Source organism: Petaurus breviceps, unplaced genomic scaffold (assembly GCF_028583685.1).
Source record: "Petaurus breviceps papuanus isolate PSGF00001 unplaced genomic scaffold, PetGlider_PUasm1.0 208, whole genome shotgun sequence".
NCBI lineage: Eukaryota > Metazoa > Chordata > Mammalia > Diprotodontia > Petauridae > Petaurus > Petaurus breviceps.
In genome coordinates, this window is record NW_027185852.1 from 32,316,440 (window position 1) to 32,342,879 (window position 26,440).

Sequence of the window (26,440 nt, forward strand, 5' to 3'; positions counted from 1 at the left end):
TGTTGCAGAGACACTTAAATGAGATCCATAATCACTTGAGTTTGACCAGCCATTTATGTTGGAAAAACCAAGCTCATGAAACATGCTTGCTGTACAGACTGTGACACGAAAGCAGATGGACAGCTCACAGAACTTGTCATACATATATCTTAAACATACCCTGCAAACAGTTAATTAACTGAATTAGCAGAATGATTGAAAGAATGGAGACGAGTCACCTGAAATGTCTTTTGGAAATCGAACTGTTCTTTTAATAACCCCAAGTTTTCTTCTAAAACAAAAGTCCATCTTTAACATCAGTGATGCTGTGTTCCTTTTAGTCATATAAAATCAGAGAATTGAAGTTGGTGATCCCCTGGAGGAAAATAATTGCATTGTAGATGGCACCAGTCTGTGACATGTTATAAATGAGCATTTGTGCAGGAGAAAAGATGGAAAGATGACATCAGAAAATTAAATGACCAGAAAAAAGATGGACTGGCCAAGTTGTGAAAGATAGTCTGTGGACAGCCTATGCATTTCATTAACATCTATGTAGTGTCAAATCTAGGGGAAGACTGCCAGCACAGTGAGGGGCTCACTATACTTCATGTACTGTTTATGAAAAATAACAAAAGTGGCTGTGGATGGCTTCCTCTCTGCCTTGTTGGAGAGAAGAGATAAATAAATATGAAGTTCTTGCTGTGTTGCTTTCTTCTGTTTAAACCAGCCCGTGCCTTACCACCCAAGGCCAGCTTGCTTTCCAAAGAGTTTCCTAATGTTAAGCTCATTTTGTTAATGAACTAAATGAGAGAAGGCTGTAGGAAATTCTCAGGACTCTACTTCTAGATCTCTTGTATGCAGAATTAAAGGGCCATCTGGATATATATTGATCTTTCTGTTGTATTCTATTATATAAACTGATGGAATGTAGTTTTTAAAAAATAATATAAATCAGCATAAATGAGGTTGATGGGTAAATCTCAGTAGTATGCATTTAGGGGGAAAATCCCATAAAATATAATTTAAAAAAAAAGTTTATTCTAAGAAAGTTAATTCAAATGACCATTCTCTTTTAAAAGGTGCTTTCATATCTTTAGTTCTCCCTCCTTAGAGCTGTAACTTTAGGGTAGGTCATCTGGCGCCTGTTTTGGACTTTAGAACAAATACTAACTTTTTTTCACCAGGCTTCCTGTCCCCTCATTTATTCTTATCATAATTGCCTAATTTGCCTTTTTCCTCATTCTAGTTTGATGATGTCCCCTTTCTTTTAAGTATTTTTCTATTGATTATAGGTAAACATTAAAATATAAATTATCTGTGCAAGCTGCTTAATGTCTTCAGTTTTCTTATCTGTAAAATGAAGGGGTTGGACTACATGTCCCAGAAAGTCCCTTCTGGCTCTAAAAGTCTAATTCTCTTTTATTTTGTATCCTGGTATTTTTATTTACAGGTATCATATCCAGTTCATTAATCAGCTATAAGAAGACATAGCATTAGGGAAACAATGGTAATAGGAGGTTAGGGAGCTTTCATGCTTCTGACTATTAGTGCTAATTCTATTTTTCCTTGAAATTGGGGTTAAGTAACTTGCTCAAGGTTACATGGCCAGGTGTTTCTGGGTGGGTGCTAAGTGTCTGAGCCCGGGATTCAGTCTCCAGGTCTTCCTGACACTGGAGCCGGTGCTCTTACTCGCTGTGCTACCTGGCTGCCCCTAGACTCTTTTTTTGATCATGGCTTTAAGGTGGCCCAATAACTTTAAATTCATCTCTCCTGGATCTATTTTCCAGGTCAGTGGTATTTCCAGTGAGATATTTCAAATTGCCTTCTATTTTTTCATTTGTTTATATCTGTTTTATAGTATCTTGATTCCTCATAAAGTCATTAGCTTCCATTTGCTCCAGTTTAATTTTGAAGGAATCACTCTCTTTAGTGAGTTTTTGAAATTCCTTTTCCATCTGGGCAATTTGTCTTTTTAAGGCATTCTTCTCCTCATTGACTTTTTGGACCTCTTTTGCCATTTGAGTTAGTCTATTTTTTAAGGTGATATTTTCTTCAGTATTTTTTGGGGGGGGTCTCCTTTAGCAGGCTGTTGACTCCCTTTTCATGATTTTCTTACATCATTCTCATTTCTCTTCCCAATTTTTCCTCTACTTCTCTTACTTGATTTTCAGAATCCTTCTTGAACTCCTCCATGGCCTGTAACCAGTTCATATTTTTCTTGGAAGCTTTTGATGTAGGAGTTTTGACTTTGTTTTCTTCTTCTGGTTCCATGTTTTGATCCTTTTTGTCCCCAAAAAGGACTCTGTGGTCTGACTATGCTTCCTCTGCTTGCTCATCTTGCCAGCCAGTTGTTTGACTTTTGAGTTCTTTGCCACGGCAGAACTCTGCTTCCAGAGTGGAGAGATCTGTGTCCCAAATTGCTGTGGTTTTTGCAGTTGCCAGAGCTATGAGGAGGGCACCCTCTCTACAGCCCCCACCAGCTCTGGCAGCTATTGTTCCTCACCCAAGGACCACTGCAGAAGACTGAGACCCAGATCCAAGAAGGTCAAAGCAAGAGCGATTACCCTCTGAATGGTAGCTTGGTCCAGGAGCTGCTGAGCCAGCTGCAGCTCCATGCCTCCGCCATCTCTCAGCCCAGGACCAGGGGCTGAACTGGGCTCTTCTCCATCCAGTTCCAACAGAGTTCCCTGCTGACCTTCTACTTTCTCTTTGGCATTTATGGGTTGAGAAGTCTGGAAACTGCCACAGCTGCTGGTGGTGCACTCTCCTGAAGTCTGCTCTGGCCAGTCTGTGCCTGCGCAGCTCATGTGGGACCATGCTTGGCTCCCAGCCTGGTGCAATAGACCCTTCCTGTTGGCCTGCTAGGCTGCCTTCAGTGAGAGATTTGTTTCTGTCACTTTGTGGGTTCTATAGGTCTAAAATTTGTTTAGAGTTATACTTTACAGGTACTGGAGATGGTTGGCTGAAAAATGGAAATTTTGACGATTGTTTGAATGAAAATGGGAAAGATGTTTTTCCTTGACCCCTCTCTGTTTGAGAGTAATTACCATAACTACTTGCTTGCCACTTAACAGAATACATTTATAACATTGCTTATATGTAGTGTAAGTAGTGTGGAACATTGTTATATAAAGAATTTTCCTAAAGTGTCAAATTTATCACCTGAGTCCTTGTTAGTTTTTCTCACTTTATAAAAATCCTTCAGGAAGTCCTTTATATAAGGAGGTCTGGGCAGTTGATGCATTACTTTCTGAAAGTTTCAAAGATTGAAACCAGAGCTGATGTAATGCTTATTCTAGGAAATATTTCCTTCTGATCCTGAGCAATCTTGCTATATGACATGGTACTATCCAGCCCTTCTTTGGCAAAGATTTTCAGGTATTGCACTGTACCAAGGTCTGGGGCCCTCAGAAATGAGGACCCTTGTTGTTATAGACAGCATAAAGAAACGATTGTCTCCTTTGTGTGGAACACTGTGCCATGCTTTGAGGATTCAAAAATGAAATAATGTACCTTTCCTGCTCTCAAGTAGCTTATGGCTTAGTGGGGGAGATAAGATGCACTGAGGAATATCCATGATAATTAGAAAGGAAGTCCCTAGGAGGGATTCTAGGAAGGAAGAAGTCATGGAAGAGGTGATTGCCTGAGCTTGACTTTGCAGGAAGTGAATGATTTCAGCAAGGTAACATGGGGTTCAGGGTCCACTCTAGGCTTAGGAGATGATAGGAGTAAATTCATAGAGAAGGCAGAACAAGATTGAGAAATAGAGGCAGCTAACTGGCTCAGTGTATAGAGTGCTGGGTCTGGAGTCAGGAAGACCTGAGTTCAAATCCAGCCTCAGATACTTTCTGGCTATGTGACCCTGGGCAAGTCATTTAACTTCTGTTTTCCTCAACTTCCTCATCTGTAAAATGGAGACAATAATAGGAACTACCTCCCAGGATTGTTTTGGGGATCAGATGCGAAAATAATTGTAAAGTGCTTATCACATTTGCCTGGCATCTAATAGGTGCTGCATAAATGTTAGTTGCTATCATTATTATTTTTTATTATTGAGAATAATAATAATGATAATCCAGTGACCTCACCCGAAAGTTCATCCAACATTTCACATTCAGCTTCCTAAGGTGGAGGTGTGACAATATCATCCCCCTATTGTATAAACTCCATCATTTGGTCAGCAGTCATTTATTAACCCCTTGGGCACGATGGAGAAGTACAGAGGAGAGGAAAGTGAAGAGAGGGCTAGTCCGAGTGCTCTTCTTAAATGGATCCTTTCTTGTTGTTTGACTCTCTGTCTGACTCTTTGTGACCTTTTGGGGGTTTTCCTTGGCAAAGATCCTGGAGTGATTTGCCATTTCCTTCAGCAGCTCATTTTACAAATGAGGAAACAGAGGCAAACAAGGTAAAGTGACTTGCCCAGGGTTGCATAGCTGCTAAGTGCCTGAGGCCAGACTTGGACTTGACTCCAGGCCTGGTTGCACCATCTAGGTCCCTTCCACAATCTAGTCAAAGGAAGGAGTCCCAAGGGTAGAGGGTGCTTCCAAGGTGTTAGTTTGTGAGTTCTTCCTTTATGAATTTTAGGAATGAATTTCCTTTAGCATTGTGCTAAGTACTTTAGGAATATGTCATTTGTTCTAACCCAGAGGAATACAGTGCAGTGGGACATGGAAGAGATGGAGACCTGGCAGGCCCTCCTCTCAAAGGATCACATCCCTCCTGGGTCATATATGAAGGCCTTTGGTTGGCTTTAACCCTTTTCAGTCTTCTTATGCCTTTCTCCCCTTTATACTCTGATGTGTTGTCTCTAGCCTCCTCCTGACTGAGCATTTTCAGAGGCCATCCCCCATCCCTAGAAGACTCCTCTTGTCTTCTGGTTTCCTTCAAATTTCAGCTGAGTCTCACATTTCCTTTTTTTTTTTTTTTTTTAAATTTAGAGCTGATTAATTGGCTGTTTTTGGAGGGGGAAGGCAAGGCAATTGGGTTTAAGTGACTTGCCCAAAGTTCACAGCTAGTTAAGTGTCAAGTGTCTGAGGTGGAATTTGAACTCAGGTACTCCTGACTCCAGGGCCAGTGCTCTATTCACTCTGCCACCTAGCTGCCCCAATTAAGTATTTTTTAATTAAATTATTTGTTTTTAGTTTTCATCATTCACTTCCATAAGTTTTAAGTTTTTTCCCTCCCCCATCCCTCCACAAGACAGCTTGCAATCTGATACGGACTCTACACATACATTCCTATTAAATACACTTTCACATCAGTCATGTTGCATAGAAGAATTATAATGAATGGGGAAAACCATGAGAAAGGAAAAAAAAAATAAAACAGAACAAAAAAGAAAACAGTCTGCTTTGCTCTGCATTCTGACCCCATAGTTCTTTCTCTGGATGTGGATGGCATTTTCCATCACATGTCCTCTGGAATTATTTTACATCCTTGCCTTGCTGAGAAGGGCTAAGTCCATCAAAATCAGTCCTTGAACACTGCAGCTGTTACTGTGTACCATGTTCTCCTGGTTCTGCTCACTTTACTCAGCATCAGTTCATATGTCTTTCTAGGTTTCTCTGAAGTCTGCCTATTCATCATTTCCTATAGCACAATATTATTCATTACATTCTTATACCACAACTTGCTTAGCCATTCTCCAGTTGGTGGACATCCCCTCACTTTCCAGTTCTTGGCCACCACAAAAAGAGCTGCCATAAATATTTCTGTGCATAAGGGCTTTTTCCCCATTTTTATGATCTCCTTGGGATAACAGCTCCAGAAGGGGTATTGTTGTGTCAAAGGGTGTGCGTGTTTTTATAGTCCTTTGGTATAGTTCCCAGTTGGTCTCCTAAGTGTCACTTTTTCTAAGAAGCCTTTCCCAGTCCTTAATGTTAGTGCCTTCCTTTGGGAAATACCCCCAGTTTATCCTGTCTTATTTATACATAGTTGTTTGCATGTTCGTGAGGGTCCCCCCCCTTTAGACTTTGAGCTCCTTGAGAGCAGGGGTTATTTGTTGTTTTGTTTTTGGCCTTTCTTTGTGTCCTCGGCCCTTATTACCACAGTGCCTCGCACATAGTAGACACATATTAAATGCTGGTTGACTTGACAGCCAAATTGGCCAGAGCATTTTGTTTTTTATCTTATAACTGGTATCTGAGTATCACTTGTTCCAATTTACCTGGAATGAAAGTTAACAAGGACACATCTCCCTCTGCTGGAAAGACCTCTCTGTTCAACACAAAGACCAAGTCTCCATTACGTGTTTGTATTGTGTTCAGGGAAACACAAGTTGTTTTTTTCTCTTTAAAAAATATTTTTATTGGTATAATTTGTTTTTATTTCAGAGTGTATTCCTTATAAGACAGATTAAAAAAAGTTTTAACAAAACCAACCAAACATCTAAAAAATTAACATTGCCTATGGTATTCCACACCCATGATTCTTCACCTCTGTTTTTCATATTTCTTATTGGGGGCCAATGTTAGAATTTCACAGCAATCAGCTTTAATAAGTTTATTGTTCTTTCCTTATTTTTTAAGTGAAAATTTATATATATTTTTCCAATTACATGCAAAAACAATTTTTGACATTTGTTGTTAAAAATTTGAGTTTTGGCGGCTAGGTGGTGCAGTGAGTAAAGTGCCAGCTCTGGAGTCAGGAGGACCCGAGTTCGGTTCCAGCCTCAGACACTTAACACCCACACACAAAAAAAAAAAAACTAGCTGTGTAACCTTGGGCAAGTTACTTTACCCCAATTGCCCTCCAAAAGGCAAAAACAAAAAAATGAGGATTTATTTAGGGGGCGGCCAGGTGGCGCAGTGAGTAAGGGCACCGGCCCCAGAGTCGGGATGACCTGGGATCGAATCCAGGCTCAGATACTTAGCACCACACTCAGAAATAACTGGCCGTGTAACCTTGAGCAAGTTACTTAACCCCAATTGCTTAAAAAAAAAAAATTGAGTTTTAAATTCTCTCCAGGGAAACAGAAGTTAACTAAACTATCATTGTAATCATTTATCAGCCTCAACAGAGAGAGAGTGAGGACATCAGTATCCTCTCTGGTAACTACTCCAGAGAAGGAGCAGCATTCCACATTGAATTTGGACACATTGGTGCATAAAGGCCTCCTTAAAGTCGTTTTGCTTCTAGAAGGAGTGAGTCTTATCTCAGTTACAGCTCCTGCCTCATCTCAACCCTTGACCAAGACAGGCATCTCTAAAGCCAAGAAGAGTGGGCAGAAAACAAACATCACAGATTCCAGCCTCTTCCCTCCCAGAACAAGACTGGAACTGGGGAACTGGGAGAGCCAGACTCATATTTTCATCTTTTACAATGTATTGCTATAACTGGGTTTCCTCCCCCCCACCCTTTACTCTGTATATATTTATCTCCCCATTTATACTTTTGCAAAAAAGTCTCAGCCTTTGTGGTCTTTTAGGTGTTTCCTTGCCTCTTATGCTTAAGCAGGTAGGGGATTAGAGAGCAAAGACTCTGAACACTATTGGTTCTCCTCTCTCACTGTTCCTCAGTTTCCTGTTTTGGCAGGGGGAATCAGGTGTTCTCCCTCCCCCACAGCTATTATGTGTGTTCAGGTCTTTCTAACTCCAAGGATGCCTCTGTATTCAGTCTGCAGTGCTGTTTCACATTGGAGCATCAGTCAAGCAAGATAGTTTCTTATAATTTTCTTTATTTCTTCTTGTCATGATTCTACCTTTTTTCTCTTTTGATTGGTGGTTGCCTCAGATGCTTAATACCTGTAGGCCATGCTCCAGCCACCCCACTTCCCTTTCCAACAATCTCCCTACCTGCCAACATGTGTTGTTGTCTTGTCCCTACCCCTACACCCTCTCTAGGTCTAGAACCACGAACAAATCAACTCTGTTACTGCTTCTGGAAAGGGCATACCCGTGTATATTTCCAAACTCAATTAGAGTATAAACTCTTTGAAGGCAGGAACTATCTTCCATTTTTTAATTTATATCCTCAGCCAGTCACAATGCTTGACATATAGTAAACTTTAATAATGTTGTCCCATCCCCCCCCCCCTTTCTCTTCCTTCACTTCTTTCCTCCCTTCCCTTGAGATGACAGTTGGAGATATGACATTGGAAGTTGATAGACAGGTTAGGGCTCATTTACCATAGAGATGGTAATTAAATCTATGGGAGCTGATGAGATCACCAAGTAAAATAATAAAGTAGGAGAAGAGAAGAAGCCCTAGAAAAGAGTCCGGATGGACATCCATCTGGATGATATGATCTAGGAAAGGAGATTGAAAAAGAGCCTTTAGATAGATAGGAGGTGAACCAGGAGAGAGTGGTATCCTAAAAACAGAGAAACATGAGTGTCAGGGAGAAGAGGTGATCAATGCTGCCAAAGACTACAGAGAAAGTGGTCAAGAAGGGTGAGGATTGAGAAAAGGTCATTAGATTTGGTAATTAAGAGATCATCAGTAACTTTGAAAAGAGCAATTTCAGTTGAATAATGAGATCTGAAGCTAGATGGTAGAGAGTATATAGAGAAAGTGAGGAAGAGGAATCAAATGTAGACATCATTCCCAAGGAGGTTAACCACAGAAGGGAGATAGCAGATGATAGCCAGCTGGGATGATGGATCAAGGGAGGGTTTTTTGAGGATGAGGGAGACATGTACGTATTTATAGGCAGTAGGCAAGCAACCAGGAGAAATTGAATATAAAGAAGAAAGTGGAAATGATAAGGGGAGAATTCTGCTTGGAGAAGACAAAGTAGAATAATCACTCATGTGAGAGTGGAGATAGTGGTGGAGAGCATCTGGTTATGTGAGATGATAGTAGGAAAAGAGGAGCTCTTGGCAATTATCTTCCTTTAAAAAAAATTATAAAATATGAAGCAAAGTTCTTAGCTGAGAGGGTGGAGGGAGGGGAAGCCATGGGAGGTTTGAGATGAAAAGGTTTGGAAGAGCTGCTGTGGTGAGTGGGATAGTGAGTTAATGAAGAAGGTACAAAAGGACTGCCTTGCAGCAGTGACAGCTCTTGGGGAAAATGCATAATAAATTTGTATTAGAGTGGACACAAGAGTGTTAGAATTATGCGAAAGATAATGCATGAACTTTGACATGTATATTCAGTGCTCAGAGAACTTTTTTGCTTATTTTTAAAAATTTTCTTCTGTATTTGAGATTCAGTTGCCAGATATGAGTTCTAGATAAATAAGGTATTGCTGTAGAATTTTCGATGTTTGGCCTCAGGGAGTGGAATGAAGGTTAGAATTTAGTTGTCTACCTTTAATAATAATTAATAAATTATAATAAATTGTAAGGCATTAAATTATGAAGTAATTTTGTAAAAGAACAAAATTAATTGGAAAGGGACCCCACATCTGCAAATAGTCATTTCTGTTAAAATATAGTCATTTCATTTTATTGTGATATTATTCAGTACTTAAATTATTCGTGCTATGTAGGGCTGAGACTTCTTTATCATCTATAAGCATTTGCCTCTTATTTCTTATTCCTGAACTATGTTCCTATTGTGCAAAGATTAATTTGCATCTGTTGACATATTCAGAGAACTGTTCTTCAGTTTTTTTCATAAATACATGTTCTGTCTCAACATTTAGTTTGATTGTAGTAGGCTCTTTGAGCTCAGAAATGTGCTTTGTGATATTTTAAAACACCATGTACAGGTAAGGTCCTTTTTTACAAATACATTTTTTTCTTTTGTTTCTTCCTTTGTATAAAACTGTATGGTCCCAACCCATTTGTCAATTAATTTCTTTCATTTATTGCAGGTATTAAAGAAAAATTTCTTTTGTATTTGTTATTTTTCCCCTCATTATGTTCCTCTATCTGAATGTTTGAAAGAATGTAGGGCAAGATGGGGTTGCTAAAGAGGTTCTAGAGAATGTTGAATTTGTGATTCACCTATTTAGAAATCTTTCACATATCTACACTCATGTGCACAAAATACATTATCTACACTGATTTCTTGACCATATTCAGATACCTGACTGGTAAGAAACTATACTTCTTTTAAAGGTGTGCTATTTGGTGACATAATCGAAGGGCAACATTTTCTTTTCTTTCCTCTTAAACTCTTTTTTATCCTTTTAAATTTGGTCCCAGGCACAGCATAGAATAAAAGAAAATGTAGAAGGAAGCAAAGAAAGCAGAGTAGCTTTGAAAATGACAAGTAGTACTTAATATATAATTTTTTAAAAAAAGTAAACAGTATAAAATGTAAATTCATGGTTTATAGTGAATCCTCTTTTTAAGTTGTGCTGTATACATGGAATATTCCCTTTTTTGTCTTTATATAAATTCAAAATGAATAAAAAAAATCTCAAAATTTGGTCCCAGAATAGATTAAGTTAAAATGTGAAATAATGTTATTGTCAATCTTCTTGTATCATCTTTCACTAAAACTGTGAAATGCCTCCTGTATTCAGAGTACTCTGTCATCCTCTAGGGAATAGATGAAGTTTAGCTAGACCACTGTCTTCATGAGGCTTACAGTTTAATGGGAGAATAAGGCACACATGGATGACTATAGTCATGTATGCATAAGTGTATGTAGCCATACATGCATATGGAGAATTGTGAAAGAAAATCCTCTGAGATGTCTCAAGGGCAGCTTCCAGGGTAGAATGTTAGATGTGTATCAGGAATGCTTTCTCTGTAAGCTTAACTTTAAAGGATGGCTAGGAAAGCAACAGGTGGAGAGAGAAAATGATGACTTAGGGCCCAGCATGAGCAAACATAGGGAGATAGGAGAGGGCAAAACTATCTTAGAAGCACAGAGCAGTTCCATCAGTTGGAGGGGTAGAAATTCTGAAAGGCAGTGAGAGGAGACAAGGCTAGTAGGATGGGGTGACCTCAAAATTCAAGGCAAAGACTTGTTTACTGTGGGCACAGAAAGCTTTACTCCTGCAGCTGACTGAAAGGGACAGAAAGTAGAAGAGCTTACTGCTTACTCACCTTAAGAAGTTGTTTGATTTTGTAGAGTAAAAGGTTGTTTTAAAGACTTGTTGAAAATGTTTCTCTTGCACGTGTTAAAGTTATAAGATACTTTGAAAGATGAAATAACTTTTTAATAAGCAAATGAGCCCTAAACAGGGAAATGAATGCATTAGCCACAACTGTGAAATTAAAAATCCTTCATTTTAAAGTGGGAGGCTGTGTGTAGGGCAGGGTCTTCTTCAAGATATTGTGGGTGCTTCTTGAAATATTGTGTGCCTTCCCACCTGTTGTGTTTCTAACCTTGAGGCACATTTCTTTTTTTCTTTTTTGCAACTTTTTTTCTTTTTACAAATTAATACTATAGGTAATGTACACTCAGTATAAAATTTCACATTCAGGGAAATTTGAAGCCTGTTACTATTGTGTAACACAGTTATGATATTCATTGGCCCCAGCTGAATAAATCAGTATTTTAAATTCCACATGGTCTCTAGATGGACAGAATCCTTACCAAATTGACCTAAATGATTTCTTCACTTTAAACATAAAAACAAATAACTACTTCAAATCCTTTGTAGATCCCCAGAAAACTTAACTTTGGCTGTTCCTTTCCCCAGGATTTTGCACAAAACTTGTGTTTTATTAAATTTTGCTGGGTGATGGTGTAGGAAAAAGGTTTGACTGAGATCAAGTCTTCTGTGCCATGACAGTACATGCTGTTTGCTGAGGTAGACTTGCTGGGCTCGACTCCCTGATGAAAACCCGTTCCTGTTACCCTGGTCCCTTCATTGGTGCTTTCTCCCGTATGGCTTCTCCCTCCAGTGGTGGACACGGCAGTTCCACCCTGCCTCTGTAAATCCTCCGCAGGATCTCCTGCCTTCTGCTTGTCTTGTTTTCTTGGGGCTGCCTCATGTGTTGCCCATCCAATAAGTACTTCATGGTTGTCCCTAATTGTTGCTATAGGACTGACTACCTTCTTTGGTCATACATGTCCTTAATCATTCTTTGTATGCCCATTGTAACGTGCAGGCTGCTGTTGATAACATGCTATAATTCCCTTTTGTCTGCCATGTGCCTTTCCATTTTCCCTTGGGTTCTTTATACTGTAAATTCTTCTGAGATGCTGGGAGATTGCCTTGCCAGCACCTGATGGCCTGAGAAGCCATGCCATCATGCTTACCCACTTGTTCTTGCTCCTTATAGCTCCCGGCTTGCAGACACTCCAGCCTTGCCACCACCACCCCCTCCCCCCGCCCCAAACTCCCACTGCACTCCTCCTTCCCACCCAGCTGAGAACTTTGCCTCACATTTCATTTAAAATGGAGCCTTTTCTCTCTGAGCTCCCTCCTCTGTCTTGCTCCTCATCTCAGGTCTCTCATACCTTCTGCATCATCTTTTCCTTCACCTCTGTCCCAAATTAACAGGTGGCCACTCTCCTCGACAAGGCAAGCCTCTACATGTAGAAGTGATCCTAGTCTATGCTTTTCCCCCAGAAGATTGCTCCCTCTAGCATCCTTGTACTTTCACTAATCTTCAGTTGCTCCCCATCTACTGGCTGCTTCCTTACTGCTGATAAACATGCTCTTGTTCTCCCCTATTCTCAAAAACCACATGATTCATCCATCTCTGATATCAGTCGTCCTACATCTTTTCTCTCTTGTAGCTAAAACTCTGAGAAAGCTGTCTACAATAGGTCTCCCCTCCTCCTCTCCCTCCCACTCCCTTTCCTTCTCTCCCTTCTCCTTTCTTTCCCCTCCTCCTCCCTCTGTCTCCCTTTCCCTTTCTCTCTCTCCCTCTCTATTCACTCCTCCTGCCAACCCTCCCCACCCCCACTCCCAGAGAGTTGGTGGGCTTTGTCATGGTTACCCTAGGTGTTACCCTGGGCCTGATCTCTTTGTATGCTCAGAAATTCTTTTTTTTTTTTTCTGGTAGTCTGCTAAGAAAGGATCAAAGTCTGAGGAAGTGATTCATGGTAATCAAGCTCACAACACCAACTGATACCATAGCATGCCAAGTTATCATTTATTTGGTATTTGAAGTATCTGCCCAGCCCCTACAGCCATCATTGAGGGGAGAAATCATTATGGAGAAGGGGCCCACCTTCCTCTTCACCACCAAAGACAACTGCTAACTGCCAACAACAGTCAGAAAGGCAGGCGAACCCTGGGAAAGGCCACACCCCCAGACTCCCAGTCCAGCTTCGAGCTCGGCCCTCAGAGCTATCATCCATGGGAGCATCTCCTGTGGGTAAGGAGCCAGCCATCCTCACCAACTGCCAACCAACTGTCACTCCTAGGGCAGGTGGGCCAGCCTGACCGAAGGAGCCAGGCACCCAGGAGGCAAGACAGGAGGCAGCATGGGTCAGACAGGTCAGGCAGCAGCACCACCTTGACCACGATTTCCCCTCATGCCCCAAGAGCCTGGGGCATAGCTGTGCTTTCTGCCCAGTGCCCGCAGCCATCCTCTTGTGGAGATGCAGCCTGGCAAGTACTCCTGCAGGGACTGCAACCCCAGGAGCCTGGGGACCCAGAAAGGAAAGTTCTTGTCACCAAAGTCCTTGGCCCTGTCAAATGGCTCAGTATCAGAAACTGATATTTTATCACTGGAAATGACACCAAAGAAGAAGCCTGACCCTCTGCTTTGTCATTGAATCCTAAGGACCTGGGGACCTTTCCATCTGATGCACAGCTGAAACCTTCCCTAGGGGTTGCCCCCCCCTCCCCCATTAGAATGTAAGCTATTGGAGAGCAGGGACTTACTTTTTTGTTTGTATATGTATTCCCAGACCTTAGCTCAATGCCTTGCTCATAGTAAGTGTTTAATAAATGCTTATTGACTTAACTGGGAAGAGGACCAATATTGTTCCTATGGTACTAGGGCTGTGCCTGGGGATGTGATCCTTGACATATCAAGCCCTAGTAGACTTTGAAAGCTGAGGAATTCGAGCTAGGTCTGCTCAGCACTCTCCAAATACTCAGGGCTTCCACTATAGCAACAAATCATTTGTAATCATTTGTACTGTCAGAGGGAACGCTTGTGGAGAAACCCATGTTAGCACTTTGTTCTGTGCTTCAGTGTTTTCTGTGGGAATCAACAGCCCTTCCTGAAGCTTTTAGGAATTTGTTGATTGAAACTTTTGTGAAGTAGCTGTTTTTTTTTAATGACTCTAGTGTCTTCCCATATTCCTTTCTTTTTTAAACAATTGAAGTTTGCTCACATTTAAGTCCTCAAATGACAATTACTATTATGTTGGCTTTTTTGTGTGACTAAAAATGACCTTTTTACAATTTGCTTAATGTTTTTAATGTTTATTTTATGCAATATCACTTTGAGTGAGGTAGACATCTTGGGAACTGTCTTCACACCATCACTGTGAGAGTTGAAGTAGGATTGTGGAAAAAAAGTTAGGAATAGGGAAAGAGTTTGGAAGAAAAACCAAACAGAGTACATAAAAGTGGTTTGTAATTCAGCCTTCTTATCCTCCTGAGATTTTAATGGTTAAGATGCCTCATTGATGAAAGCAGCTAGATGTTCCAGATTCACTTAGGAAACTATAGCGTAAAGACTGGCTGTTCTTGACTTCATTTACTCCATTTAAAGAATTTAAACAAGCTTGAAGGGCCATCAGACTTGTAAGGGGTGTCCAAACCGTGGTTAAATGGAAGTCACTTAGGGCTTTTGTTTGTTTAAATAAAGCCAATATTAGTTGCATTTGAAATGTGTTCGGAAATTTGACTCATTGACTACATTTGAAATCATGTGACCTGGAATGAACAAATCTACCTAATGGAGTTTCTCCCCATAATTGATACAAGCTTCCTTAATAATTACTGTTTGTTAGCCAGTTCACACGCAGGTGAAGACATCACCCCACAATGTCATTGGTCGTCTTTGAAAATGAAGGACCAAGGGGCGGCCAGGTAGCACAGCGAGTAAGAGCACCGGCTCCAGTGTTGAGAAGACCTGGAGTTCGAATCCTGGGCTCAGGCACTTAGCATCCACCCAGAAACACCTGGCCGTGTAACCTTGAGCAAGTTACTTAACCCCAATTGCTTAGGGGCGGCCAGGTGGCTCAGCGAGTAAGAGCACTGGCTCCAGTGTCGGGATGACCTGGATCAAATCCGGGCTCAGATACTCAGCACCATACCCAGAAATCACTGGCCGTGTAACCTTGAGCAAGTTACTTAACCCCGATTGCTTTAAAAAAAAAAATGAACCAACAGCAACCTTTGGGCTCTTTGCCCTTCCTCTTGAGGGCACTGATTGATTACTGTATATTTTTCTGTAGAGCTTATGCTTGTATTCCATCCATCCATCCATCCATCTAAATATTTGTCTGCCTGTCCATAGGGAATCTTTGTAATTTCATGTGATGTTTCCTCCTTGTTCCTGACTCTAGGAGTCTCATAAACCCCAGATATCTACTATCCTTCCATATTCAAGGCTTTCTATGCATGTTATCCCAAAGCTTAAGTTTTTTCTCATTTTGTAAATATAGAGAATTAAAAAAAAAAACTTGCTTACATTCCAGATTGACTTTAAGGATTCATATCTACAAGGGAGCTTACGTAGGGGCTAGAGAACACTTCTCCTGGCACCCTTTATCAGCAAGAGTTAACATTGAGCAGTAAACAAGAGGCTTGAGCAGAGTGCTGGGCATGGTGAATTTGGGAACAAATTGGCATACATGTGTGTTGTATAAAGAATAATGTGAAGCCTTAGTGCCTAAAAGCTTCCTTCAGAACTCAGCTCAAAGGCTGCCTTTTTCCATTTGCCTCGGCCTTCCCCTCTAAGATTACCTGCCATCTACTCAGTGTCTGGCCTCAGCGGATCTATTAATTTACATGTGCTTTCCCCATGAGAAGCTTTTTGAAGGCAGGAACTCTTTCTACCTTTTTTACTTTCCCTGCACTTAATAGTCAGTCAATAAACATTAAGCACCTGCTACTCAGCACAGCAACAGCCCTTCTTTCTCCACAGTGGTCAGCTATGACCTCCAACTCCCCAGCAACCATGTTGAAGGGACCTGCAGTTGGCCTTAATCTTGGCACCTCTTATTCCTGTGGGGGAGTGTTCCAAGATGGGAAAGTGGAGATCATTGCTAATGACCAAGGAAACAGGACCACCCCAAGCTACGCCGCATTCACTGACACAGAACATTTAATCAGTGATGCTGCAAAGAACTGAGTTGCACTGAACCCCAGCAACATAGTTTTTGATGCCAAACGTCTGATTGGTCGCAGATTTGATGATGCAGTTGTGCAGTCAGACATGAAGCACTGGCCTTTTACAGTGGTGAATGACTCAGGCAGGCCTAAGGTCCAAGTGGAGTACAAAGGGGAGACCAAAAGTTTCTGTCCAGAGGAAGTATCTTCTATGGTTTTGACCAAGATGAAAGAAATTGCCGAAGCTTACCTTGGGAAGACAATCACAAATGCTGTGGTCCCTGTACCAGTCTATTTCAATGATTCCCAATGTCAGGCCACCAAAGATGCTGGAACCATGACTGGTCTCAATGTGCTGCAAATCATCAGTGAGCCAACTACTGCTGCTCTTGCTTATGGCTTGGACAAAAAGTTTGGTGCTGAGAGAAATATGTTGACCACCTTGGAGGTGGTATTTTCGATATCTCCATTCTTCCCATTGAAGATGGCATCTTTGAGGTCAAGTCCACAGCAGGGGACACCTACTTGGGTGGGGAGGACTTTGACGACCTAGTGGTTAACCATTTCATTGCCAAGTTCAAGCGAAAGCACAAGGACATCAGTGAGAACAAGAGGGCTGTTTGCCATCTTCAAACTGCTTGTGAACGTGCAAAGTGCACTCTTTCTTCAAGTACCCAGGCCAATATTGAGATTGACTCCCTCTGTGAAGGTATATGACTTTTATACATCAGTTACCTGGGCCCGTTTTGAAGAGCTGAATGCTGATCTCTTCCGTAGCTCACTGGACCTTGTGGAGAAGGCCTTAAGAGATGCTAAACTAGATAAGTCTCAGATTCATGACATTGTCCTGGTGGGTGGTTCCATTCGAATCCCCAAAATCCAGAAGCTTCTTCAAGACTTCATCAATGGCAAGGAGCTCAACGAGAGTATCAATCCTGAAGAGGTCGTTGCTTATGCTGCAGCTGTCCAGGCTGCCATTTTGTCTGGAGATAAATCTGAGAATGTGCAGGACTTGCTGTTGTTGGATGTTATTCCTCTTTCCCTGGGAATTGAAACTGCTGGTGGAGTTATGACCGTTCTGATCAAACGCAATACCACCATCCCCACCAAGCAGACACAGACCTTTACCAGGTATTTGGACAGCCAGGTATGCTTATTCAGGTTTATGATGGTGAGAGAGCAATGACAAAGGATAACAACCTGCTTGGCAAATTTGAGCTCACAGGAATTCCTCCAGCACCCAGGGGTGTTCCTCAGATTGAAGTAACATATGACATTGATGCAAATGACATCTTCAATGTTTCTGCTGTGGATGAGAGCACTGGCAAGAAGAACAAGATCACCATCACCAATGATAAAGGTTGTCTGAGCAAAGAAGACACTGAGTGTCTTCACTGAGACTCCTGAGTCCAGGAGGCTGAGAAATACAAGGCTGAGGATGAAAAGCAGAGAGACAAGGCGTCTTCCAAGAATTCTCTTGAATCTTATGCTTTCAACATGAAAGCAACTGTAGAGGATGAAAAACTGCAAGGCAAAATTGGTGAAGACAAACAGAAGATCCTTGACAAATGTGATGAAATAATCAACTGGATAAGAACCAGACTGCTGAGAAGGAAGAATCTGAGCATCAGCAGAAAGAATTGGAGAAGGTCTGCAAGCCCATCATTACTAAGCTGTACCAGAGTGCAGGGGGCATGCCAGGAGACATACCTGGGGAGTTTCCAGGGGGTGGAGCAGCCCCATCTGGAGGGGCTTCTTCTGGACCCACCATTGAAGAGGGAGACTAAACATACCAGAAGAAAGAGCATTCCACACAGCTTTCCAAAAATTGAAGGACTCAAATTTGTAGCCAAGGCAGTAGCAATTTAAAAGTAACATTTAAGCTACTGTGTAAATCTGGGCATTCTGAATACTTGAATGTGTGCAGAAGGAGAGAAGTGATCAGCATTGCACTGTATCAGTACTGTAAACAAGTGGAAATGCAATTGTCCTGGAGAATAAAATCTATTTAAAATTGGCACCTTAAAAAAAAAAAAAACATTAAGCACCTACTGTGTTGCTGTGCTAAGGGCTAGGGATGCAAATAATTGTAAAAGATAGCCCTGTAGGCTCAGCCACATGGGAAGCAATTAATAAAGGCTGATTGACTCGCTGTATTCATTCACCTTTATAAGTCAGGGGTTGTGGGGTGGAGAGAGGAATGGAGAGTGCTGGTGTTTTCAGGGTGCTCTGGTGGTGCATGTGTTACCAGTTTAAAAAGAGCTGATAGATCATTCACTAGTCGTCCTTGATTTCCCTAGGGGAGGGGGAGAGATATAAGGAGTGTGTGTGTGTGTGTGTGTGTGTGTGTGTGTGTGGTGTTCACCTTCACTCATTTTAAAGACCAGTTGCCCAGATCTTTCATTGAGGTGAATGTATGTGATTAGCTATGAGTACACGTGGCTGGAGCTTTGCGGTGTGTACAGCACGAGTACTGGATTTTATACATAGGAAATATATGGGCCTTTTGATATTGGCTCTATAACCAAAGTCACAGCTCACGTAGACATGATAAACATAGATGTGTTTATGTAAAATGTGCAAATATACCAAAAGGACATCTTTTGTTAACTGATTTCTAAATGGACACTAACTTTTGAATGCTTAATTGATATGCAAGCTTTCCCATCCAACAGAATTTGTATCAGTAATTCCAGATGAATGCGTTCTATATTGTAGGACTTAGACATAGAATTTTGATGTTCTGAAAGGGACCTACCTAATGTACATAGCCCCTTTTTATAAATTCTCTGAAATCTACTTTCCACTGCGTCTCCTTCAGTGATGGGGAGGTGGCCCAACTCACTTTTGGACAGTTTTACCTGTTAGAAAATCCTTTCGCATATCGAACAGAAATGTGTCCTCTTTTAACTCAGTGGTCCGAGTTCTGCTCTTTGTAACTATAAAAACTAGAGTCAGGTTTACTCTCAGACGTTCCCTAGCTGTGTGACCCTCTCACCCATACTGTAAAATGGGAATGATAATAGCCCCTCTCTCCTAGGGTTGCTGTGGGGATCAGATGAGATAATATGTGTACAGTGCTTCACAAACCTCAGAGCACTCTTTAAATACTAGTTATTATTATTACAAAATAAGTCTTTGTGATAGCATTTTATCCCTAATAAGTCTTGTATTTTCCAGTGTTAAACACTGCCTGTTATTTTAATCAAATACCATTTAGGATGTCTCAACAATCAGGATTGTTCTCCTTTTTTGTTTGTTATTCCTTTAAAATATGAGTTCTAGTTTTTTAAAATATAGAGTTAGACATTTTAAAGACATCTGTCAAATGGCATCATTCTACCTGTTACGTGTATCAAGAAAAAGCCTATGGTTAATGATGGTATAGGAAAAATTCTTAGAGACATTACTGTGTAAAAATACAGTAGAATGGACATTTTTGTGCCAACTGTTTATGTGTATGTTTGATCAACAGGTGGCGACAGACAAGGTTGCAGGGAAGCTGAGTTCTACTCTCACATGGGTGAAGAACACAGTCTCGCAGACAGTCAGTCAAATGGCCAGCCAGGTGGCAAGTCCATCTGCTTCTTTACATACAACATCCTCCTCAACCACGCTGTCCACACCAGCTGTTTCACCATCTTCCCCATCACAGCTGAGTCCAGACGACTTAGAACTCCTGGCTAAACTAGAAGAACAAAACAGGTGAGTGGGGTGACCTAGTTTTCTTACATATCTTTGAAAGAGCCAGAGATCCTGATAGGCCCCTTGCTTTAATTGTAGCATATGAGGTTCATTGGAAAAGGCTCATTACCAATGTTTTAAGATCTCTCTTAAGTGGGAATAATAATTAACTGAAATTTTATTTGTAACATATCATGAAGAAAATTACTATTTGTCGTTTGTAGTCTGTTCTTATTATTAGCACTATTTATGTTTGCCCAAAACTTACAGAAGATCTGGATCAGATAATGAGAAAATCCTTTATCTTGTTCTAGACAATTTGGGATGATTTGTATCATATTTTAGAGTTTAGTACATGGTTTTAAAAAATACTATTTTCTTGTGTATGTTTTTGAACTCTGACTTGGAGGTTGGAGAAAGAAGTGTGCAGGTTTATGCAGGAAAGAGACCTTGTCTCTTCCTCTTATGCAAGGATAAAATTTTCAGTTATTAGTGTAAAGCCAGTTACTTCCCTTGGGAGTAACATATGGCTTCTTCATACCCTACCCTTACATCTCCTTGTGCTGCTATTCAGAACTGTTGGAGCCAACTGCTGCCCAGGTTACCAGCTCCAAAGGGGAAGAAAATAGGGAATCATTCCCATCTCTGCCCACTGCAGTTCTGTTCATTGAAGATGGTACTTAATACCATTGTGTCATAAGAATATATAATACTAAAGCTTAACAAGAATACTCTCTTTTGGTTTCAGAATTACTTTCCATTAGGAAGGTATGTGCAAATGTTCAAATTTTTAAAAATTCATAAATGAATATATTTCTCTCTAAAGTGTCATGTGATCTTAGTGGCATTGGACTAACTTTTAGATGAATTCATTCATTCTTGTTGCCCTCACTAACTTTTCTTTTCTTTCTTTTTTTTTTTGGTGTGGGTGTTAAGTGTCTGAGGCCGGAAAGGAACTTGGGTCCTCCTGACTCCGGGACCGGCACTACTCACTGCGCCACCTAGGTGCCCCCCTCACTAACTTTTCTAATAACGACTGCTGAAAGTACCTCTGTCAAGGATTGTGGGACACTTGGACCCTAACTTCACAGTCCTGGTGGTGCTTATAGAGTAGGTAGATATTTCCCTAAAGAGAGCAAACCCTGAAAAAGTAGCAGGATATACATTTTTGCTGGAAGCAACACAGTCATGAGAGCATTGAGGAGCCAGTGTTCTTGGTATTGAACAAAAGGGAAGATACAATTTTTTAAATCTTGAACCTTATTTATATTGAAGATAAGTGACCAAGAGAACATCAGTGACTACTGACCTATGCTTGCTTTCCCATCTATACAAAATCATCCATATGTATGTGAATTGAGGGACTCCTTGATATTGGAATTAGTGGGTTTTCACAAGCAGTATTCAACAGTGGATGACATTTCTACCACCTCAGAATTGAAACATGTGAAAATGATAAGATTTTCATTGTGTTCATTGTTTGTTGGTCACAAAAAAACATTGATTCTTTGGAAGATCTAGCAACAGAAATATTCTTATTCAGTGACCCTCTGATATAAAACAAGGATATGTATGCTTTCCAAAAAATATTCACTACTTTTGGAAGAGATCCAGCACAAAATTCAGGTCCAGGACAGATTCCCTAAGAATAGTGAGGTCCTCCAGATATTTCTGTTTGTAGAAGACATAATATTGTCCATATCAATCCCTAAAACATGGCAGAGGCTCCTAGAAGATCTGTAATCTCTCTAAGAAGTTTGACTTGTCCATCTTCTCAGGAAAGACCAAGTGGATTAAGAATGTTCATTTTCCAGTACTTGTCTACCAGTATATTGTAGCAGCAAGCACCCCGGCGTCCCCAGGGTGGCTGCTCACACAGGTTCTTGGATCTGCTTTGATAAAGGAAAGCAACTCAAAATGGGTTAACAAGCTTACTTTAATCAGTCAGACATATATCATTTACCTTGTTCAGGGGAAAAAGGTCAGCACCCCGAACTTCAAAGCATACAGGCAGAATTATCAAGACAGAAACAGATCAAGTAGACAGATTTCCAAACTGTCCAACCATTACATCCATACCCAGTCAACATCTGGGTTTTTCAAAGCTGGGGGGGCTCTGGACAACGGCTTTTCAGAACACAGATCAAATCACAGAACACTTCTCAAAGTGAGCCCCCAAAACAAAGCTACACATCAGGGCTTATATACCCTTCTCCTGGCTCAGAGAATGTAACAACCTTATTGACTCACTAGCCAATCAAGAAGTATCTACTGAAAAACAAGCCTCCCACCCCAGCCTTCAGGTGCACTTCAGCCTAGGGGCAGGGAAGATCTTCCAAATTTGCATTCCCATTACATATATATATCTGGGACAGATATTACAGATAAACAGTGAGCTGGACCCAGAATTGAAAGGGAGGAGCAGAGTGGGTTGGATTTAGAAATTGCACTGATCCACAACCTTCCTATCAAGGCAAACACCCATCTTTTTTTTTTCTTTTTGGAGGGCAATTGGGGTTAAGTGACTTGCCCAAGGTCACAAGACTAGTTTTTGTATTAAGTGTCTGAGGTCAGATTTGAACTCAAATCCTCCTGACTCCAGAGCCGGTGCTCTATTCACTGAGCTACCTAGCCGCCCCAACACCCATCTTTTTTTTAAAAAAATAAATAATTTTTTGAAATTTCTTTTGTTTTTACATCTAAATTTCCCTCTCCAACCCTTCACCTGCATCTTCCCATAGAACCATCCCGTATAACAAAGCTGATGAAGCCTAGGTTAATTAGTCTTTTTAGGCTTCTTTACATTCACCATATTTTTAATAGCATAGCGTATACCATTATAGTATAGATAGATATACGTATAGATATATAGTAATAGTATAGTTTCATTATATTAATATACCACAATTTATTTAGCTATTCCCTAATTAAGGAAGGAGTCTCATCTTTTAAATACAAACATTTTACCAGTGTTACTATATGGCACAGCCCTGCCTCCCAAGACCTTAAGATGAGTGTCCCGCAGAAGGCATTAGAATGGTAGGTTTGATCAGGCTACAGCATGTAAACAATGGGGAATGCAAAGAACAGCAGGAGTAAAAAATGTTATGAAGGAAGAGAAGATGGGTTGACCATGTGGCAAGAACACAGAGTGACCAGTGGATGACCGGATTTCTCCACTTGGTACTGTCACGATATAGGGTGAAATTGAGAAAGAACTCCAGCAGGTAGAGTGGATTCCCTTTGGCAAACTTGGGAGTGAAGATGGATGATAGTTGCATGGTTATGGATGTATATTAATCTGTCATTGGAGGACACTCCTGAATTGATGAGATCAGAGATCCATTTAAGTGTCTAATAAGTTGTTTTGTTTTTAGTGATAGGGAGGTTTTCTGTGTAGCAGAGAAGAAACCAGTAGATGGGTTAAGAATGAAGATATATAGATGAAAAAGATGGGGCAGGGGGCAGACAGAGAATGAATATGAGAATAAGACGAATATGAATATGACTTTGTGGGTAATGATGGTCAAGCAGTGCCCTAGATGGTATGAGGGGTTGGGATCAGCGGTACATTATGGATAGAGTTGGCCTTGGCAAGGAGAAAAGCCACTTCTTTACCAGAGACTGGAGTAAGGGCAGGAGTAGTGGGGTGTGATGTCATCCTGTTAGATCAGGAGCAAGAATATCAGATGAGGAGGAGAGAAGAGAGCACTTGGCAAATGGCCTCTCTTCTTTCAGTAAAGCATGGTGTGTGTACCTTAGCAGAAAGAGTCGAAGAATGGGTACTGGGGGAGCAGGGAAGAGATTGAAATAGCCATTGTGGAGGGTTAGACAGAGATGTGATTATGGAGACAGAATTGATCCAGTTAGCATGGTTGGATGACTTCCTTCATCTCTGTTCAGCAGTATGTGAATAGGCATAGAGTAGCGGATATCCAAGGTTGGGGTTTGGCAAGGTTTGAGAAGCAGTAGGATAAAGGAACAAAGGATTTGAAAGTAGAGGATAGTATATAGTTGAACTAGTCCAGTAAGGTGATGAAATTGGGAAGGTAGAATAGTGTAGCCATAACAGAGGTGAGAGCCTAGGAAAGTATGGAGTGGTCATGATGGGGATAAAGAATAGGTTTAGGCAGAGTAGAGCATAGGAAGAGATTAATTAATAGAAGACTGACAGATAAAGGAATTTCAGAGTTCTTGATCTTGGGAGTGAAACACTTATGGGTGATGGCAGGATCAGGTGTGATTACCTCTGTGTATAGCTGAGGATCACAGATTTGGAGCCAGAAAGATCTTCAGAGGCTGTTGAATCCAGACCTGGTCTTTAAAAAAAAAAAAAAAAAAGACTTTTTAACTATAAGGGAATTGAGGCAAAGAGAGGTTGAGTGAGTTGCCTCAGGTCATACAACTAGTAAGTGATTGAGGGAGGATTTGAACCCACCTCGTTCTAATTCCTAGATCCCGTGCCTGTTCCTCTATGGCATACTGCCTGTGGAACAGATAATAGGAGTGAGATGTGAGGAGTAGAGTGGAGGTCATGAGAGGTGAGTTGATTCAAGAACTAGGAGGTAAGAATATTAAAGGTTAAATCAGCATAAATGATGAAGTCCCCTCGTGGGACAGCAGAGTTGGGGTAGAGATGTGGAGACTGTAAACTGAACTCATTGAGAAATTTGGGAGCGTATCCTGGGTATCAGTAATGATGACTCCCAGCATCTGGATTGGACAATTCATTTGCGTATCGTGAAGCTCAGAATGCCAGTGATGATGCAGGAGGCCGCCGTGTTGAGGCGCAAGCCGAACTGACTCACTTGCCAAGACCTGTGAACTGAGGAGTGTAAGGGAAAGCGCTCCCGATATTGGAAAGGAAGATCAGTGACGCAGTAGCGTCTTAGGGAGAACCAGAAAATGAAACTAGCATAAAAGAAAAAGGCCTAAAATGAAGGAAGTTTGTTCATTACAGCATCAGACTTCCTGAGGGCAGAGTAGGTTAGAGTGGCTTGCCTCGCCTGATTATGTGACTGCTGTGATGGCCTTCAAATCTTAAGTCGTGCAGAGGACACAGATCACCTCCGGGGCGTGTGATTACTGGTCCTTTGTTTTATGAAATAGAAAACCAAGTCTCAGAGGAGTGACCTTGCAAGGTTCATACTGGTCAGTAGTAAGTAGTAGAGCAGGGACTCAACCCCAGGGCTTTTTACTGAAAATCAAGGGCTCTTTCCATTTGTATTCTGCTGCCTTTTACATCTCTGAGCCTTCTTTTGTTCTAGAATAATATTGATCAAATCCTCATGTCCTGTGTGAGTAGTGCTGTCTCTAATTCTCTTCAGAATGCCAGGATTATTTTTATGTTGAGAATGTGAAAGCATGGGCAGTGGCTTGTCTGTATTCATAGTTTAATGTCCCTGCAAAATTTAGCAAATAAATACTTTAAAATTTTCAGAAGCTTTAGGGAAATAATTTCATTGTCTTTAAATGATTTTATTACAGAGATGATCAAAATTTGAGAATCTGCCATGCAAAATCCCCCTATGTTCTGCTGAGAAATGGTTTAGTTCAAAGTACTTTTTCAGAGTAAATAATCAGTAGAGTTGAAGGAAATCCAAGTGGAAAGGGGAACTTTTTTTCCCACTTGTTGTTTCCCCCAGTCAGTGTGTGGTTTTCTATTTCTTGAAGGTACTTATTCTAGGAAGGTATGAATTTGAACAGGTAGGTTTTTGATTTAATACTGCTATATAGTTAAAGAGGAACTGTTACAAATTAAATCTTTCAATTATTTCCCTTTATGTAGTTTAAAAATATCATGTGTTGCAATAATGTGTACTTCCTATAAAGACTGTCACAAAGTTCAACTATTTTTTTTGTATGTTTTGGGGGTAGTTGATTGGAAAAATGCACTGGTTCATCTTTTAAACTAATAAACTCTGAAAAAAGATTCTATCCTACATTAAAATACTTTAGATAAATTTATTTTGTGTTTTCTTGGATTTTTATATGAAGAATAAGATTCTGGGACCCTTTTCCACTTATTTGAGAAATCTTTGAAAGTGAATTGATTTCATAGAGAGATTGAACTAATTATTTGAATTATGGTAGCCTCAGAAATCTCAGTCACTCTGGATAGTAATTGTAAAATCTCTTTTAGTGTACAAGAAAAGGTGTCTTTATATCTTGGGCAGAGGTCGTGGTATAAGAGCTGAGCAAGAAAGGTCTTCAAATAGCTGGAGCAGATGTTTTATGGTTAACATACTAATGATTATATTACATTTATTCATGAGGAATCTTCTGTGGCCTTCACTCAGTTCCAGTGTATTCTGTTGGCAAAATTCTAAGAAGATTAGAACATATTGAAAGTCTAGTAGTAAATTACCAGTGAGGAAGGGTGTGCTGCTAATGGGAAGGACAGTGACAGAAGCCAAGGCTTTTTTTTTTTTTTCTGTGATCATTGGGAAAACAAGGTTCTCTCCCCCTTAAAGTACCAGTGTCTTTTGCAAATTCTTCCCATATCATTATTGAATTAGACTTTTTCTTCTTTGCTTTGGAGCCAAATGTCCTATTATAAAAGCATTTTTTGTTTGTTTTTTTTTGTTTATTTCTACCCCTATTGGTTTCTCTATAACTTCCCAGATCAAAATTCCTTACCCTCTCCCCTCATTCTACTTATGGAGATTTCTCTTATCAACTTGT

At 40.6% G+C, this 26,440-nt stretch overlaps 1 protein-coding gene across 8 annotated transcripts in view; it reads left to right on the forward strand.

Annotated features, from left to right (window-relative positions):
* LOC138165446 (ecotropic viral integration site 5 protein homolog) overlaps window positions 1-26,440 on the forward strand; it is a 219,209-nt gene that overhangs the window by 60,174 nt on the left and 132,595 nt on the right. For all 8 annotated transcript variants that reach the window (XM_069093818.1, XM_069093820.1, XM_069093821.1 and 5 more), the window contains one exon: window positions 19,548-19,777. In XM_069093818.1, coding sequence (XP_068949919.1) covers window positions 19,548-19,777 — 230 coding nt within the window. The remainder of the gene's footprint in view (window positions 1-19,547; window positions 19,778-26,440) is intronic.